General features: G+C 33.7%; 1 protein-coding gene across 1 annotated transcript in view; it reads left to right on the top strand.

Moving 5' to 3' along the window:
* MMP16 (matrix metallopeptidase 16) overlaps positions 1–12,792 on the top strand; it is a 306,251-nt gene that overhangs the window by 185,172 nt on the left and 108,287 nt on the right. Inside the window, exon 4 of the mRNA XM_053558979.1 lies at positions 5,989–6,293. Within this exon, the coding sequence (XP_053414954.1) occupies positions 5,989–6,293 (305 nt within the window). The remainder of the gene's footprint in view (positions 1–5,988; positions 6,294–12,792) is intronic.

Here is a 12,792-nt window from a genome sequence, read left to right as displayed (position 1 = left end):
ATCCTGGCTCTGTCACTACTGTTAAAACCAAGATCAAATTACTTAAAACAAGTAAGAATCAATTATCCTGTGTGCAAAGTGAGTATTGTAACAATACCTAGCTCATAAAACTTGGGGGAAAATTTAGTACCTAATGGAAAAAATAATAAACTTAGCACAGTGCTTAGAACATAATTAGTGCTAGTTATCACCTTTACTCTTTAGTTTACCAGACAACTCACGGAAGTTTTTGAGAGTGTTCTAAAAGGATTATAGAGTTAGGAATGGAAGTGTCAATGTTCAGGCAGATGTCTGTGTTCTCAGCTCTATGTGTGCTCTTGGCTGAAGAATGACCAGACCCACTAAAGCAAGGCAGGCGTGAAACAAAGTCTATTGAGAAAGAGAAAGATTGATTTGTATAGGAAAAGCAAGATGTCATTTTACAGAGCAAGATACGTTCACCATAGACAAAAAGGGACTCCTCTGGTCAGGGTCTGAAGTCCTATTTTATACTATCTGGGTGGGACCCTCTTCATGGTTTCTATGGGGTTATTATGGAACCAGTTTGCTGGACAGTTAACAGCATGGCAGTTAGACTTAAATTACTTTCCAAATCCTATTGTACCCGGGCTGCCCAAGATAGGATTAAGATGGGCAGCTCTAAAACAGGACTGCCCTGTCCTTCTTCCCAAGTGGGCAGTCACTCCAGGCAACCCCAAGACAGAGCACCCATTTGGTCCTTTATTCCCTAGGACAGCTGAAATTCTAACTGCCTAATAAAAATGCCAAGTATATTATATTTTAACATTAATGTATGTAAAGAGTTAAGAAATTTCCTAGAATATAGTAAATACCATATAAGCTTTTACTACTATTTTTTAACCAGACTTAGTGTGCAAATAGGTTAATCAATAAACAAAATCTGTCACATAAGCTCAAAAATAATTATTCATAAAAAGAATAGCTGAAGTGTGCCATCATAACATGCAGAGAGCAGTTGGGGTGAGAGCAGTAGAATCTAGGTTTTATTTGAAAGCAAACTCATTATAAGCCAATAGTATAATGAGACTAAGGAAAAGCTAAAAGACCAGATTACATGGATAGAAAAAAACATCCAAAGCAGTAATGATTGTAATTTTTCTCTCTGATTTGTTGGTCAAGCCTTACATGATGTGTACTTTTCTCTTCTAGTCACCACATGTTCAGCCACTTCCTGACAATTTACTATAAACCTCTAAAAAAGCAGTCAGAATGTTAAAGGAGCTTGTCAGCCATCTACATGTGAAACAACTCAAAGCTTAGAGCAGAGGATTCTCAACATGATTGAAAGGACATTTAAGGGAGAAATTCCCAGTTACTCTCAAATATTTGAAGGCTTTCAGAAAAATGTTCTATTTTGAACTATTGAACAATTAAATCATGTATCCTATGAGTCACCTTCCTCAATGGAAGCATTTAAGCCCAAAAAAAACAGGTACTCACATAACAGATAAATGAGAAACCACTTGTGTTATGGTTGGACAGTTAGTTTTTGAATAAATTAATGAATTCCAAACAGACTTGGATTAAACATTTTTCATGACAGTGTTACAAAATTACAGCGCAATATTTATCAAATAGAAATTTACTTACCAAGTTTTCTGAATGTTACTGACAATAGAGTTCTTTTTCTTTTTGAAATCTGAAGTCCAAAATATTATTTTATGCGACAAATGGCCAACAAGTCATGTACCTATATTGCCAGATCAATGTGAGTATTTATAATATATTAGTTAATATAATGATGCTATGTTATACTGTACTGGTAGTTGTCTTTTTCATTGTATATTCATCCTTTAGCTACCTTTAGTTTTCTTTTTATTTAAGCCATAAGATTGAGTGGACATACCCTTAGTTTTAAATGAATGCCTCTGTGACAACTGAAAACACACACTAAAAGTTATTTTATTTTAATAGTGTATACAGTACAAAGATGTTGCTAAGGAATAAAGAATTCCTCCCCAGAAACATTTTTCATTATTCTTTCTGAACCCAGAGTTCTCTGAACTTGGTGATCCTATTGACTTCAAAGAGAACTCAGTGTTTGTGTCCAGAGGACACATAACAGACTAACACACTAAGAAATGGACCCAATTTAATTAGGTCCAAAGTAATGTGCACTTAAATCCGGTTTGTCTGGAAAGTTTGTCTCTTAGAAAATGTCCATATATTTAATGTAAGCTTTCCTAGAGGCACTCCATATTCAGTTTCTGTTCTATGACCATTTTTCATACTTAAAAAGTTGTGAAGACAAATCAAACATACAAATATAGTATTAGTATAAAGGAAATTAAATTAGTGTATTTAGCTTTCTCTTGATAGAACATCATAATATATTCAGAATGTGCTAATTAACTATGCTGTTTATTATTTTTATTCTGTTTTTAGCAGTTATCTACTTTCTTACAGTAAGTTTCATAAGATGACTGTCATGTTAATATGCTTTCCTCAGTAACCAATTTTTGTCTATTTCATTGACTCAAGATGAGTTAGCACTGTTTTCAAAATAATTTGAAAATAAGAATATTATGAGATTTTTGTGTCTTAACTAGATCCAAAGGTACTTAGTTCTTTTTATCTTCCAATATTAGAGATAAAATAGTATATTAAAAAGGATGTATCATGTATTAGAAACTTTAAGGAGAAATAATCATTAATAATATGTGGAATTATTGTTAAATGAACTGGTATGGATCTAATGATGTTAAGACTAGAGAACCCTTATTTTACACAGTTACCCTGTAAGTCAATTCATATACCTTTCTTGCAGTACCAATTATTCTCATTAAGAAAGAGGTCTGGACATTTTTACTTCGTCAATTTTGTTATGTAGGATTGCATAAGGCATAATGATTAAAGCTAACATTTATCAATTGGGGGGGTAAAGTTCCAAAATTTACTAAAATGAAAATTTTAAAGAATCAATAAAAAAGTATAATGGAATATCCTGATAAAGATTCAAGAGATAAAATCCATTATCATTTTAAAATGAGAAATTTGTTCACTTTATTTATAAAAAACACAGACAAGTAAAAACATTTTAAAATTAAATTAGCTTCATTAACTTTTCCAACTTCTATTTAACTCAATTTATAGCATTGTCTTTTTATTTTGCAAATATATTTAATCGTTTGTGGTCTCTTTATTAGAATTGTTAGTAACTATTATTAACTCATGATCTTCTGCTCTTGTTATTTGAGTTATGAGTAAATACACAATACATCTCTCAATTCCATAAAAGTTTCTAAACTCTTGTTTGTGTTTGTGTCTAGGTCAGGATTTCAGCTCTTTGAAGCACACCTGTATGTCTCATATTATTAATGATACGTGATTAAGCATATTTTGGAAGACAAATAGTACATAGTTTTGTGAAGCAGAATGATATATTTTCAAATCCAAATAGTACTTCATATTGATGATTTTTAGGTTATTGGATTTATTTTTCTCAAAACCACGTGCTTATTCACATACTCAAATACAAATCATACTAATATTTCACTTATTGCTCTATTGTAAGATTATCCTTTATTTGAAATTGAAAATCAATTTCTTCACTGCATATTGGATCCATTACCATCCCCATTAACAATTCTCTCAGAATTCTTTCAGTGTCAGGCACTGAAGCTGACACGCCACGCCTCCATGAATGTCACTCTAGTTCGTGTTGTCTTCTCTTGCATGAACTTCTTTCTTGTCCCCTTATCCATTTCCATCAAGTGCAGTGATTTTTTCTTTTCTTTTCTTTTTTTTTTTTTTGGAGACAGTCTCACTCTGTCACCTTGGGTTGAGTGCAATGGCATCACAGCTCATAGCAACCTCAGTCTCTTGGGCTCAAGTGATCCTCTTGTCTCTGCCTTTCAAGTACCCGGGACTATAGCTACTTGCCACAATACAAACAATACAAGGCTATCTTTTTAGAATCTTTTTAGAAACAGGGTCTTACTCTAGCTCAGGATGGTCTTGAACTCGTGAGCTCAGGTGATCCACCTGCCTCAGCCTCCCAGAGTGATAGGATTACAGGTGTGAGCCACCATGTCTGGCCCCAGTGATATTTTTAAACTGAAATAACATCACAGTCCTTCTCTGCTTCATACTCTCCAGTGGCTTGCCTTTACAGAGTGTAATTCCTTCCCAGGTGATCCTCTCTTCTTTTCACAGATCATGGTCCTGTCTGTTCATTTTGTTCCACTTTACTGAGCTCTCCCAATTTTGACCTGGCCAAGCTGACACAGCCTGCTCATTGTCCCTTCTGACTGGAAACTCAGTGCCAGGGATCTCTGGCCCCTCTCTCATTGAAATCCTCTTTATCTTCTCTCCTCTTTACCTCTTATCCCCCCACCGCCCTCACTTACCACCCTCTGAAATTATCTCCCTTTTTTGTTTTGTTGATTGTTTTTTTTTTCTTGTCAATGGACATCTAAGCACCATGAGAGCAGAATCTTGCTCACAGCTTTATCATAAGTGCCAGGAACATTACCCTTTATGTAGTAAGTTCTTTCAAACAGTGTGCCATAGAAATATCTGCCTATGGGAATAGAGGGACTTCTGAAATCCCATAGGATGGGAAGAAAATACAAAAGTTCTAGGACAGTTAGCACTTTAGTGATTGGCAATTTTACCCAGAAACCATCCTTGCTCCTGGATAACTGTGTTAATTTAGCTAAATTCAGGGTTATGACATAACTCTTCATGCTTCTTTAGGCATCAGACGGGACATTTAGAGACTAACAAGCTAAACTAACATCTGTGATATTTCAATATAGGTGTTTACTCTTTTGTTAAAATATAGTCCAGAGTACCATGCTGAATAAGACATAAAATTATAAGAAACTGGTCATAACAGCCATAGCAGCAACAAAGAAACACTGTGTCACTTTCTGTCTTGCTCAGCTGTGTATTCTGCTCTGTCTGTCCTTGGCTCAGGTAAAAAAAAGTGTAATGTCTTCCTCTGCTCTTCTTTTTTAACTTTTTTTCTTATTTCAGCTCCTATGAAATTTTCCATTGTTACGTACATGCATGTTATGAATCTGTAGTGACATAATACAAAAAATATGCACATTAGTTTCACTGATGCTGTATTTAGAAATAAATAGAAAAATAACTGGGAAAAGTTAAACATCTCATTAGTGTTAAACAAATCAAGAAAAATATTTACAATTATTTCTAGCATCAATACAAAGTAAATAATGTCCAAGGTACTTCTTTAAATTCATATATTAATAATGGTTAAATCTTTGTATAAAAAAGCTAACTACTCACAATATGCTTTTGAATCTTATTTTTAATTGAAAAACAATTGTACATATTTATGGGGTTTATAGTAACATTTTGACACACATAATGTACAATGATCAGATCAGGGTAATTACCATATTCATAATCTCCAGTATTTACCATTTCTTTGGTTGAGAGTATACAGTATCCTCCTCCTTATTGTTTGAAAATATATAATATTGTTAACTAAAATTACCCGATAGTGACATACAACACTAGAACTTATTTCTCCTATGTTGCTGTAATTTTTATGTGGGACAAATAAATAAGAATAAAACATCAGACAGTGTTTGAAATTGATGTGTATAGATACAGTGGTGTACTTCTAAAAGTAGTTATAACCAAGAAGAAATTAAAATTTTTCTTTCAGCTCAAAACTTCTGAACCTGTTTGATCATTTGGCAAATCCACTTTCCTCTTGTTATCCAGGAGACAGAGTGACTGATCTAGTTACCCTACTGTTAACCATTCTGTAGAGATCTTCTCTTTTATAACTTTGGTACTATACTGCTGAGAATTAAATGATTACACTGTAGTGAAATCAAGCAATAGAGATAAGAGGAGTGAATAAACTTCTTTCCTATTTAATATCACTATTTTCTATAATGTTTTATTGAACTGAACAGATAAAAATCTTTAATAAGTCAGATTAAACATAACACAGCCATACTGATTATTATATTTTCTAACTTTCAGTATAAAGAACGTAACTCCAAAAGTAGGAGACCCTGAGACTCGTAAAGCTATTCGCCGTGCCTTTGATGTGTGGCAGAATGTAACTCCTCTTACATTTGAAGAAGTTCCCTACAGTGAATTAGAAAATGGAAAACGTGATGTGGATATAACCATTATTTTTGCCTCTGGTTTTCATGGAGACAGTTCTCCCTTTGATGGAGAGGGAGGATTTTTGGCACATGCCTATTTTCCTGGACCAGGAATTGGAGGAGATACCCATTTTGACTCTGATGAGCCGTGGACACTGGGAAATCCTAATCATGATGGTAAGTGCATGCTTGTTTTGCAATGTGTATAGATCTATTTTTATTTTTAGAATGCCCAAGTGATTTCATAATTTATAAACTTAAGTTATAAATTATAAATTTACTTTTAAAATTATAAAGCAATATACAATAGACTTCTTGTACTGTTTTAGGACAAGAATTTGTACGGGTCATTAGATAATATAGATATACATGTCTTCCTTTAATAAAAGATTAGAATCTTACATTGTATCTATGAATAAGGGACATTTTGTTTTCTACAAGAATGTCCTTTCTTAAAAGATTTTTAAGTTAGTACATATTCTGCTTTTTTTTTTTTTTCTATACTTTAGCCCAGTGTTTCCACTTGGAATTCAGCTCTGATTAACATTTGAGCTGTAGCACCTACCATATCTTTTCTGTGTTATTGTCTGTGCTGTTATTATCTTTCTACTTCAGAAATTATTTCCCCTTTTGTCTCTCCTTCATTTCATTGTTCTCTCCATCTAATATGAATATGGTTTATTATCTCTGTATTATTATTTTTGTTAAAAACTAATTTATTGAAACTATATCTCAGTATATTTATCAGTTTTCTAAACCCTGTAATAATTTTGATATGCAAAAGTAATGTAAAAATCAAAAAATCCATAACTTATAAGAGACAAATGTTTCTTCCTACACAACAAAGCATATTTCCATTCTGTTTTAAAAAAAATTCACAGTTATAAAATCTTAGAGTTAAATCCTATGTACCCCTATCTCTAATTCTTATAATAAATACTTCAATAGTTTTCTTCCTTACCATTGTAGAAGTTGTCTTATTACAAGTGTACATTGTTTTAATGACAACCAAACAACTACTGAAACTCAATTCTTCCTTAATGATTTAAACTTACTCATGAAATTAAGCTTTGCAGATTCATTGGAAGGTTTAGTTACCTGAATTAGTGTAACAGTCGCGCATTTTTAGGACACCCAGTGTTCAATCATGTTATGGCTAAAATGAATTATATTGAATTAAATTTAAAATAACATTAATTTTCAAAAAACTATTTTTTTCAAATAAATAAAAATATGTGGTATTATGATCAAACTTTGAATTTATATTGATAGTTGTTCACGCTGTATTTTAACAACTGGTTTAAAGACTAGTGAAAGTTTTAGTATAATGGAATGAAAAGTCAAATCCTGAGGTCTGAAACATAATTATTAGCTGACGATTAGCTTAAAAATGTGTATATTTGTTTTTATTGTGTATTTATATTATTGAGCTGTGGACATTATAAGGAGAAATGATTTTTATGTAGACATTTTCTGCCCTACTTTTTATCTCACCATCTAATAGTAAAATGTATGGAACAGAATAGTTGGGCCATACCAGTGTGATGCATCAATCATTTAAAATATTTATTTTATTTTCATTAAAAGCACATTGGCATTATAATGAAGTAGTTCAGACTTCTTCAAGACAATTTTTAAAATTATTTTAAATAATGGAAGAAATGCTTGCATTCTAAATGATTGAAAAGAGCAGCTCTTATACTGATAGCATTTTTGCTGATGCAGGGAAAACTGCATCTGTTGCCAGGGGAAAGACTTTCTTCTAATATTCTGAACAGATAAAATTATATTTTATTACAATAAGGATTCAATTTTCAATGCACCTTTATAGCTTTGAAGTTCTGTTAATTTGGCCTTGTGAGTTCATAAATTTAGAATTGTTAAAATTTTATATGAAGGGGATATCTGTCAAATTCCTTATATTTTGTCTTTACATACTGAAGTCTTTCATAAAGAATTCTATTGTCTAGGTGTATTGTCTGTTGCTCTATTGGATGGTTTTGTTTTGCTTTGTTTTGTTTTGATTTTAAAGATAAGATCTTACTGTGTTGCCCAGGTAGGTCTCAAACTCCCAGGCTCAAATGTTTCTACCTCCTCAGCCTCTCAAGTAGTTGGGACTCTATATAATAATAGCTGCATTTTTTTATGCGTTTATTAACACTTTTTGAAAATGAAAAGTTTAAGGAAAAAATGTATAGGGGTATTACATGACATAAAAAATGGTTTGAGTGTGATTAGTGCTGTGACTGCGCTTGTGTTTTGTATGACTTCAGAAGTTTTCCAAGGAATATATATGGGAAAAATTCTTCTTTTTTGGCCAGGGCTGGGTTTGAACCCTCCACCTCCAGCATATGGGACTGGCGCCCTACTCCTCGAACCACAGGCGCCACCCGATATGAGAAAAATTCTTAAATATAGCATTTGAACTAAAGATATACAGTCAATTTGCTTTTGACTGAGAGTATTCATTACTACATTTTATTACCTCATCTACTTAGGAAGTATAACATTCTTTGTACAAAGGCATATGACTAAAATTCTAAACAAAACAATTATTTAATATTCATGTTTTTCTTTGGAAGGAAATATGTCTCTACCAATAAAATAAGAATATTTTGCCTGATTAATGGGCCTATAGAAAAGGACTGTACAAAATAATAGTGTTTCAGAATGGTAGGAGATTAGGGGGGATATTAATTGACTGTTGGAAATGTAATATCATAAAGATTTACTGCTTAATTGAAATTCAGACTTTTAACCGGCAACAGCAGGACAGCTAGGGCAGTTATCAGGCTCAAGTATTGATCATTTGTCAAAAGAACAGCCTCTAGCTTTGATTGTAGTACTGGTGGATGTGGGAAGAATTAATACATTTATACCTCCTAACTATATGTGAGACTGTCCTTTGTATCACAGATACATAAGGTCCAATTCTGACATCTTCATTGACAAACTTTTTCTCTTCTTTATTTGGTCCTGGAATGCCCCTGGCTTACTTACCTGAGTTGTATTCTTTCTCTCCTATTCACAGCTCTTGAGCAGCTAGAAAACAGAGCAGCTTATTTATTTGGCAAAAATGCAAGTGAAAGAGCCTTTTGATAAGTACCCAGCTCATTTTCCACAGCATATTGCTCAGCTAATGAGGGCAATTTGAATTCTGTCTACCTTAAAGGAGATAAACAGTGTCTTAGGCTGCCAGTAACCCTTAATTTGTTGTTATCTGTTTTCCTATCAATTTGCTTATAGCCATGATACCTTTTAAAACTCAAGTTAAAATGTGCATAGTAATTTGAAATAGAAGATATTTATTGTGATAAGGTTTTGGAAAAGTACACATTGCCTGATGTGACTCAGAATATTTAACTCCAGCAGAATGTTAAGATTCATTTTGAGCAACAATAGCGCATTGTTTCCTTGTCTGTGGTATAAAGTTAAAATGGCCGTACCAATGTAAACAGAAATCTATCACAAAAATTCTTCCTAATTAGACAAGTATCTACAGGATACTTGTAGGTAATAGATACTATAGGTAATAGAATTTCAAATCAATAGTCTCCATGAAAAATAAATTACATATTAAAATGGTATGTAAAACTTATGACAGAAAAATGTCTAGGAGCACATCTTACTTACTAGTTGGTTGCAATTTTTTAAAAAGAATGCATTGCAATGCCTGTTTATTATCAGAAAGTTCACTGCCTAAAGTAAGGAGGCTGAGCAGAGTAATTGGTGGTGTTGTGGCAAGTGGTCAAAATGCCAAGGAAACCAAGGAAAGGGGTTTATATGTAGAGAGAGAGACAAAGTCTCACTCTGTCACTCTGGGTAGAGTGTCATGGCATCATCATAGCTCACAGCAATCTCAAACTCTTGGGCTTGAAGAGTCTTCTTGCCTCAGGACTACAGGCACTTGCCACTACACCTGGCTAATTTTTCTATTTTTTAAAGTAGAGCTGAGGTCTTTCTCTTATTCAGGCTGGTCTCAAACTCCCACCCACATTGGCCTTCCAAACTGCTAAGATTACAGGTGTGAGCCAACACATCTGGATGGAAAGAGCAATACTGGTTTAAAAACCTAACTAATGGGTGCAATGAACACTATTTGCATAATGGTTACCCTTATAGCCATGAAAGAAGCATTAGAAAAATCATCTATGCACCTAAAGCATTTGTGTCCCCTAAATACTTTGAAATTAAAATATATATATAAATAAAGTAAACTCACATATTATTATATTACAATTTTTTGTTTACTTATAATAAACCATATTTCAATATAACTTGTTTCTTTGTATGCCTATATATTTTATATGAATGCATTAAAAATGTTTAAAAAGTATCCCAAGGGACTTCATGCAAACAAGGTTAACAACATTTGCTCTGAAGAAAAATAAATTGTAGGCGGTGCCTGTGGCTCAGTGAGTAGGGTGCTGGCCCCATATACCAGAGGTGGCAGGTTCAAACCTGGCCCCAGCCAAAAACTGAAAAAAAAGAAAAAAGAAAAGAAAAACAAATTGTACGTCTGCACAAAGACTTGTATGTGAATGTCCATGGCAGTATTATTCATGATAGCCCGAAAGTGAATGGTCTCTTCAGACATCAGAATACTGTTTTAATAATAAAAAGGAACTACGGATACATGCTATAACATGAATGCATTTGAAATCAGATACAAAAGACCACAAATTTTATAATTCTATTTGTAGAAAATGCCCAGAAAAGGCAAATCTACAGATGTAGACAGTAAATTCTTAGTTTCTTGTATGGGGAGGGGGAAGATAGCATCAATTACAAATGGGCATGTGGGAATTTTCCTTGGGGAATTGGGAATATTCTAAAGTTTGATTATGGAAATGTACGACTTTATAAATTTACTAAAATTTACTGAATTGTATACGTAAAACATCTGAAATTTACGCCACTTAAAGTTCAATGAAATATTAATAAACTAAGAACATTTGTAAAACAAAAAAGATTATCTGAGACATCAAAACCTTTAAATCTAGTCTATCATTAATGTGAAATGATTAGTGTTTATGTCTAAGCCCACTTATCCCTAAATGCAGCTAGTTTAAATATCTTTATGATGTAATGCTTGAATCAATGCACATGACTTCTGCTGACCCTGAGCTAATTCAATGCTGAGAATTAGCTTTCTGTAAGAGAAATGTTGTCCATTAGTGCACTAGTATCCAAGGCACCTGCCCAGAGGTGAACCTAAACCTTCGGCAGCTATCTGACACCTCCCAACCTTTTCTGCTCATTTTGCTGCTCCCCCTGCTATATAATATTCCTCAGAGACCTGTAGAATTTGGACTTTGATCTATGAGGAAAGCGTTAGATGCCAAGTGGACATATATGAAGATTCTGGCAGTCAGCACCACATTCTATGGGGATATGCACAGATAATTGCCCTGTGTTTTTTCGAGCAAAGGGAAGGACTTGATATATAGGCCGTCAAGAACATTAACTCATCTTTAAAACAGGAGTGCTTATTGAGATTTTAAATTGTAAAAAATTAACTCCGCACCACATAGTTCTTACCAAGTTTTACCAAAACTTAGGAACTCTCTTTCTCAAAGTAATTTGTTTTTCACAACTATTGTAGAGGGTTTTTATTTGTTTTTAAAAACATGACTTCTTTCCCTTCTTCATTGAATGAATTTCTTGTCGCTGAGTTTATTTCATTTCACTGGACTGGTGAAGTAGAGTTTGAGAATCCTGACTTTTTTGAAACCTTTCAGGGGTGCAGCTTTGTGTGCTGACCATGCAGTCTCCACTGGGTCTTTATCTTTGGATCCTTGTGTGCAGTTAGGAAATAGCAGGTATAATGGTGGAACCACACTCAAAAGTATTTTCTTGTTGACATGTTTTGTTATGTCAGTATTACTATATTACTATATAAATGGACTGTGAACATCAAAATGCATACTATACAGCATTTTTGATAAATGGAAGATAAAACCAGAAGTTTCTATGGATTCATACAATTGAATATTATTTTTTGCTCATGTGTTGAGACAGAAGAGCTCGGTCTAAACACACTGTTGTACATTCAGAAAAAAAGAAGGTGCAGTATCATCAACACCTAACTTCCAGATTTGCCTCAGATGTCAACACCCCGACAGCAGCTGATAGATTTGCTTAAGAAGGATGTGATGGGCCAGACCTGCAAGTGGCATATGTTGCCCTTTGGAATTTATGGGGCATTAGTTCCAGGACTCCCTGGAGGACCATATCTATGGATGCTCAAGTTCCTTACATAAAATGGCTTAGTATTTGCATATAACCTAAGCATATCCTGCCATATACTTTTAATCAACTCTATATTACTTATGAGTCCTAACATAAGGTAACACTGTCAATAGTTGTCATGTTGTATTATTTAGGGAATAATGACAAGAAATAAAAAGTCTAATGAGGGGCTGCACCTGTGGCTCAAAGGAGTAGGGCGCCAGACCCATATACCAGAGGTGGTGGGTTCAAACCCAGCCCCGGCCAAAAACTGCCAAAAAAAAAAAAAAAGTCTAACATGTTCACTTCTTCAGGCACAACCATCCATTCTTGGTGCCCTCAAATATTTTTCACTCCATAGTTTGTTGAATTCATGAATGAGGAAGCTATAGATATGGAGGACTGAATGATATTATTTCTGCCCAAGTTCCACTGACTAGCATTC

This window comes from Nycticebus coucang, chromosome 13 (assembly GCF_027406575.1).
Source record: "Nycticebus coucang isolate mNycCou1 chromosome 13, mNycCou1.pri, whole genome shotgun sequence".
NCBI lineage: Eukaryota > Metazoa > Chordata > Mammalia > Primates > Lorisidae > Nycticebus > Nycticebus coucang.
The sequence above is the reverse complement of the archived record's forward strand: the minus strand, read 5'-3'. Positions and strand labels throughout refer to the sequence as shown.